We start from the raw sequence: 6,000 nt of genomic DNA on the forward strand, positions 1-6,000 counted from the left end.
GGCTCTGTGGGCAGAGGCCTAGCAGTCACCTTCAGAACCTGCCTGCTGCCTGCAGAGACCATCGGGCGGCCACCCCCCCCCCCGACACGGTTTCTGACGGGTCCCGGGGTGCGGCATCACAGAGGCCTACAGCGCTATTATGGCTCCAGAAAAGCGTGCATTTTTGATTTTTTTTTTTCTTTCTAGGACACGTTCTAGGACACATTTGATATGTGGCAACAAGTCTGATTCTTCCCAGACACTCGATACATGGGACTCCAGGTTTTGCTCGGGGTGTAAAAATAACCCTGGACCCACATGCATTAAACGATTTAAATGTATACTGTCTGGAGAAGAGAGTACATCACCGTTAGGACATTAACGAAGAAAACAGAGTCCAATTTCAGCGCTCTTGAGAAGAGGGAGGTGAGCAGTGTAACCGCCGGAGAGAGTCCAGTAAAAAGCTAGAGGTTTTGAACTAGGCTTTGTTCAAGCAACTGTCTAAATGTGATGGAGACTGTGAAGAACTCACTGTCGCACCTTCCCTTAGGAAGAAGAGCAGAGTGTGAAATAAACCATGAAGAAGCTACCTCCACGTATCTTTGGAATGTGAAAGGACTGCTTCATGGACAAGCTTGCAGATAGGTCATCAGAAGCTTGAAAGATGCTTACATACAAATCCAGCAAGAATTCTCTTAGTAGAGGCACATCTGCAGGCTTGGAAGGCCTTATTTATTTATTTATTTATTTTGGACTAGAATCATTCCAACGTTGTAGAAATAGATCAGAGAAATACTGCCCCCTGGAGGCACGCAGCATAACCTATAAATCTGTTGGCTCACAGGATTCTGAGAGTCTGGATCTCTCTCTCCATGTCTGGTTCTCTCTCTCTGTGTTCATGAGCAATAAGAATAAGACTGCAGTTCCTCACGCTGTGTCAAGAACAGATCAAACTGAGCAAATTACAGCCTAATTACCTTAAGGAAGATTTGATTCCCATTCACAAAGTTCCTGTTTCATGTGCACGTCTGCACACGCAATCCTAATGTTTTGAAAATGTCTCCCTCACCCCAACAGTGGACCCCTCTGTGTTCACAGACTACTGCTCATCACTGAAGAGGGAGACCAAATATAGGCAAAAAAAGTGTATGTGTACATATTCAAGAATTAACAGCCTTCTTTATGAACACTTAATATATGCATATAGCAAAGTTTGATGAAAATGTAATTTACTTTTATTTGTGGGAGAAAAAAGGATTAAAAAAATTTGATCGCTAAGTGTTATTAATTAGGACAACAGCCAGAGACATCAGAATTATTCTGATCCAGTACACGGCGTGCTTGGGATTAACGCACGAGGCAGCCGATCCGGATTACCTGTTGATGATCTCGGGGGGGCACGCCGTCTTCCTGCGGCCCATGCACTCCAGGGCGGCGCTGTACGACGCCACGTTGGGCTTAAGCCCCGCCTCCTCCAGCAGGTTGAATAAGCGGCTAATCTGACTCAGCGAGCCCTGCAGCACATGGTGCAGAAGAAGGGTTAGAAGGGGATGAAACGATAACGTGGATCAAACGATTTGCCCCTTTCATAAAGGCCTTGTTTATGAAAAGAAGCATAAGTAAAACAATAAAGAAAAAGGACGGAAGACGAAGGACCTCACCTTCTTGGCCCACATCCTCATGACGGTGTTGTAGGCGCCGATGGAGAGCGTCTTGCGCTTGGTGAGGTTCCGGTGGTTGTGGAGCAGGCAGAACTGAGCCCGCTCCATGTCCCCCGTGAACACGCACGCCTCCAGGTAGGCACGCACATCCAGCTGCGCCTTGCTGTAGTGGTTGCCGTCCCTGTCCTCCAGAAGTCTCTCGGAGCCCGCTGCCGGCCACCGACTCCCAGACTGGTCAAGCTCTTCGACTTCATCCAGCTCCGTCTCTCGAGAAAACTCCTTCGCGTTGGTGTTGGCCACACTCGTGGCTATTGTAGAGACATTTGGGTTTTGGAGTTTGGAGCGTGATGTTAAAGAGGCTCGGGAAGCTGCATGTCCAGGTTCAGGTACTGGATCACGCTTCTTGCCAGTTGAGACGGTCTTTTTAGAGGTTCCAGGAAGCATCAGACTGCCTTTGCTGACTTTTGAGGCGTCTACTTTGTCAGAGAGCTTCTGCTGAAGAGAGGATTGCTTCTTTATTCTACTTTTATTCCACTTCTCTCGCTTGAGTTTCTCAAACCAGCGGCTGTTTGGGATTTTGGAGGACGGATTGTCTGTAGCGATCGTTTTTTTACTGGACTGACCAGCTTTAGGTTTTTCTGCTTTTGCTGTTGATGTTGTCTTTTGACTTTGATCATGACAGACGCCCTTTTCACCTGGCAGCACCCTGATAAATTCCACCTTCGAATGTTTTGGATCTAACACAGCATCAGACTGTAACTGTTGCATCCGGGCATCAAGAACTTTAATACAAAAAACATTTAAAAAACAGTAAATCTCCAAAATCCTAGAAAACTACAGCGCAAACATACACAATATAATAAAGAAGCCATACCTCTATCTCAAACCATAAAATTACTTTCACGAATTGTAGGTCATCAATGTTAACTTCAATTAACAGATATAAAAATAATCACACAAAACTACGTCTTATTCACTAGTCCAATGGTCTAGAAATATACAGGATTATTAAAACTGAAAGAAATATTAATTGCACATTTAATGTTACACGTAAAACAGACAGTATGATATGCTCTAAGTTAATATACCTCATGATCTATAAGATCAACAAAGGCATGTGTAAATACCAAGGATATAAATATTGCATACGTGTCTGCTAATAAATACTATTATTAGATGCTTCATAGAAGAAAAAGGTGAGAATAATACCATCCAACAACTGATACAATCGGTTATTTCCATCTTCCTTTCTTGAGATTGCTGAGTAGTGTCTTCGACATGTTGTCCATGGGTTGTCTGAGAAAAGTAAAACAAAAGAATGATGTACAAAACGTAATGAACAAGTCGATTGTGCCTCTAGGACTCAGGATTCCCATCCTCTTCAATGTACTTTAAGTCATACAAACCGTTTCATTTCACTCAACATAACTTTTGTTGATAAAAAATATATTGCAATCAAGAGATGAAAGTGTTCAAAACTTTCACAGAATGTGCAGAGCTTAAACCAGGTTGCACTAGAAATTACAGTGTTATAACGATTCTACATCACGTTTGGAGGGAAACTGCTGCACATTTAGTAACGCTAACTCAGATATACAGAATATCAACTTTGCGTGAGCCCGGTGCCAGTCAGCAATGAAAAGGGCAGGAAATGTCAAATTCGTCCAGGCATTACAGTAACAGTAACATTGTGTAATATAGACATTATGTGCTTCGTTCTCAAATGGTATTAATAAGCTTTAGCTAATATCTTATTACCGTACCTGAAGGTCAATGTGAAAGGCTCGTACCGGTAAGATACTGTGTGTATGAAACCAGAAGATAACTAATTTTACCTTGAATTCTTCTTTTGTAGTTATTGCGGATTCGGAGGCAGCGATGGCAACCGTCGACATTTACTAAGTGCCCAACATTTATTTCAATAATAAACCTACCCGTCAAATATTTAGGAAAGGCACACAGTCTTAAAAGTGACATTTTGACATAGTTATCGTTAATAGCTCACAACAACCGCATTATCCCTCTCTGCAGGCGGCCATTTTTCTTCAGACTCGACTAGTCGACCTCGATCATTAAAACACAGGACTAGTAGAAGATAAAAGATATATCGAGTCACAACAATGCAACGATTAGCTTTTACTAAGCTGCTGGCTTTTTTTTAAAGAGATTCGTCTTTTTGTGTAGCTGCATTTATTTTGCTTTTATAGTTTTAAAGACTGAATGGGTAAAAACGAGTAGGGGTAAAAGGCTCGCGCCGACCGAATTCGTCGTTCGCCTGTAGGTGGCAGTGTTCTCCAACAAGGCCCAATACACACAACAACTACGAGGTCTAAACAAGAGTTAAACCCTCTTACACTTTATTTAGTTGTTGGCGTTTGTAAAAATAATAATGATAATAATAATAATGTAGGAGAAATTGCAAAAATCAGCTCTGGTCAGGGTCACCACATTAAATATCGATAAATACAATTTTACATCACGTAGTCTTCTTTCGGTAGACTACCTCACACAGCAAGGATACGGATAAAAAAACATGTGTTTAAAAATGTTTTGTATAATATATTTATTGTTGTCTTCAGTGTAAAATGGACTATTTAAAAAATATCTTGACATAAACTTGAACTTGTATAATAGTTTACATATAAAAGTGCAGGTGTTTTTTTTACCTTATAGAAATAGCTTTTGTTGTTTATGAAGGAAACTGATCGAAAGATCTGTTCAGTAGCACGTAGCAACACCTACACGCCGTCCTGAACTAGTCTGAACACATAACACACTGTTAGAAACACACCTTGCCTAAAAGACAATGATGGTGGTCATTCCTGCCAGGCCTGTGCGTGCGCACGGCTAAGATGGTAGGTGGGAATCAGGGAGTGTTTGCTGCCACGGTTCACAAGCTAGGCCCCCCTTTCTGGCTGGCTCGTTTGATGTTTCTTAGCCCTTGTCGGCCGTTGCCTCTTAGCACTGGTGTGACAGTCATTGCCGGGTGAGTGACTGTCAACAAAAGGGGAGAAGAAAGGCATTCAAGCCCATGATAATAGCTCGGCCAAGACGAGGCCGCTGTTCTCCTGGACTTTGATCAAAGGGCCCGCGTGCACACCTATGCGGGAGATGTTTATTTGTTTTGCAGAGAGGGAGTGCTCTAAACCACTTCGCTGGACAGACATGGCTTTGTGCAATGCCCTTGTCAGAAAATACATTTGGCATTCGTGACCCTTGGGAAGGTTAATGGAAAAAAGGTCTTCGTCTACTGTACTGGCTTTAAGTTCTTCTGGACACGGCTACTGCTGGAAATGTGTACCATGGTCTGATCAATTGTAGCTTATAGAATCACAATAGTTCAGTATTGTTTAATAACATTGTTTATTAATTCTTTAGATACCATCATCTGTGCAGTATTGCTGGAGGTTTCAGTGGACTGATTCCTATGCCTGTGTCCTTAGTCACAGATGTCATAGTCAGCCATATGGTAGTTGTGAAACAGAGGATTTGATGTAAGACTCGTGTGGAAGGTATTGCGAATTAGCATCCAAGGACTAATAGTGGTACAAATCTTCTTTTCACGCTGGCAGTTTGGACAGACACCTGCCACGCATAGTCTTTGAGGCTTGTGTCCTGACAGCTTCGGGGAAGTGTCCTTCTGTTACTGTTAACTGCAGTAAATCACTTGGTGTGAATGGATTTGCAGCTGGTGTAAGTGGATTTACTGGATGGGGAAAAAAGTGGCTTCACACCTCAAGAGACATTTGCCAGAGTTCATGACCTGTGCACAAAACATGGACTAAAAACGCTCAGTTCATCTAATCTGCATAATCCCATCATCGTAGAAACCTCTCAGCTGCTCGAGTCAGTCTCCTGTCACTCTGAAACCTCATCACACGAGGACTCAGGACAAACAGCTGATCAAGCAGATTGATTACTTATCGCTGACACCACACACAATGAACAATGGTCACGAAACAGGAAATGCAAACCGGCGCCCTAGACGGAAACACAGCTCTTCATGCAGTTCACTCTGCAGTACCAGTGCACTCTGCAGTACCAGTGCACTCTGCAGTACCAGTGCACTCTGCAGTACAAGTTCACTCTGCAGTACCAGTGCACTCTGCAGTACCAGTTCACTCTGCAGTACCAGTTCTCTCTGCAATACCAGTTCACTCTGCAGTACCAGTTCTCTCTGCAGTACCAGTTCACTCTGCATTACCAGTTCACTCTGCAGTACGCCACCCAATCCAGCCGGGCCACCTGCACTGCAGGCGATGGACAGCATGTCCATAACAGGGATGAGTTTCATAACCTGTTACACAGTTCCAGTACAGTTACGGCCCATGACACCCTTCTTTTTCATTCCACACAGACA

General features: G+C 43.2%; 1 protein-coding gene across 1 annotated transcript in view; it reads right to left on the reverse strand.

Moving 5' to 3' along the window:
- The window catches only part of LOC143528643 (DNA-directed RNA polymerase, mitochondrial-like), a 38,250-nt gene extending 34,555 nt beyond the window's left edge, over positions 1–3,695 (reverse strand). Inside the window, exons 1-4 of the mRNA XM_077024438.1 lie at positions 3,476–3,695; positions 2,850–2,936; positions 1,641–2,422; positions 1,357–1,493 (exon numbers count right to left, since the gene is read on the reverse strand). Coding sequence (XP_076880553.1) covers positions 1,357–1,493; positions 1,641–2,422; positions 2,850–2,936; positions 3,476–3,617 — 1,148 coding nt within the window. The 5' untranslated portion in view covers positions 3,618–3,695. The remainder of the gene's footprint in view (positions 1–1,356; positions 1,494–1,640; positions 2,423–2,849; positions 2,937–3,475) is intronic.
- Positions 3,696–6,000: the final 2,305 nt, after the last annotated feature.

This window comes from Brachyhypopomus gauderio, chromosome 12 (assembly GCF_052324685.1).
Source record: "Brachyhypopomus gauderio isolate BG-103 chromosome 12, BGAUD_0.2, whole genome shotgun sequence".
In the NCBI taxonomy this organism is placed as follows: Eukaryota; Metazoa; Chordata; class Actinopteri; order Gymnotiformes; family Hypopomidae; genus Brachyhypopomus; species Brachyhypopomus gauderio.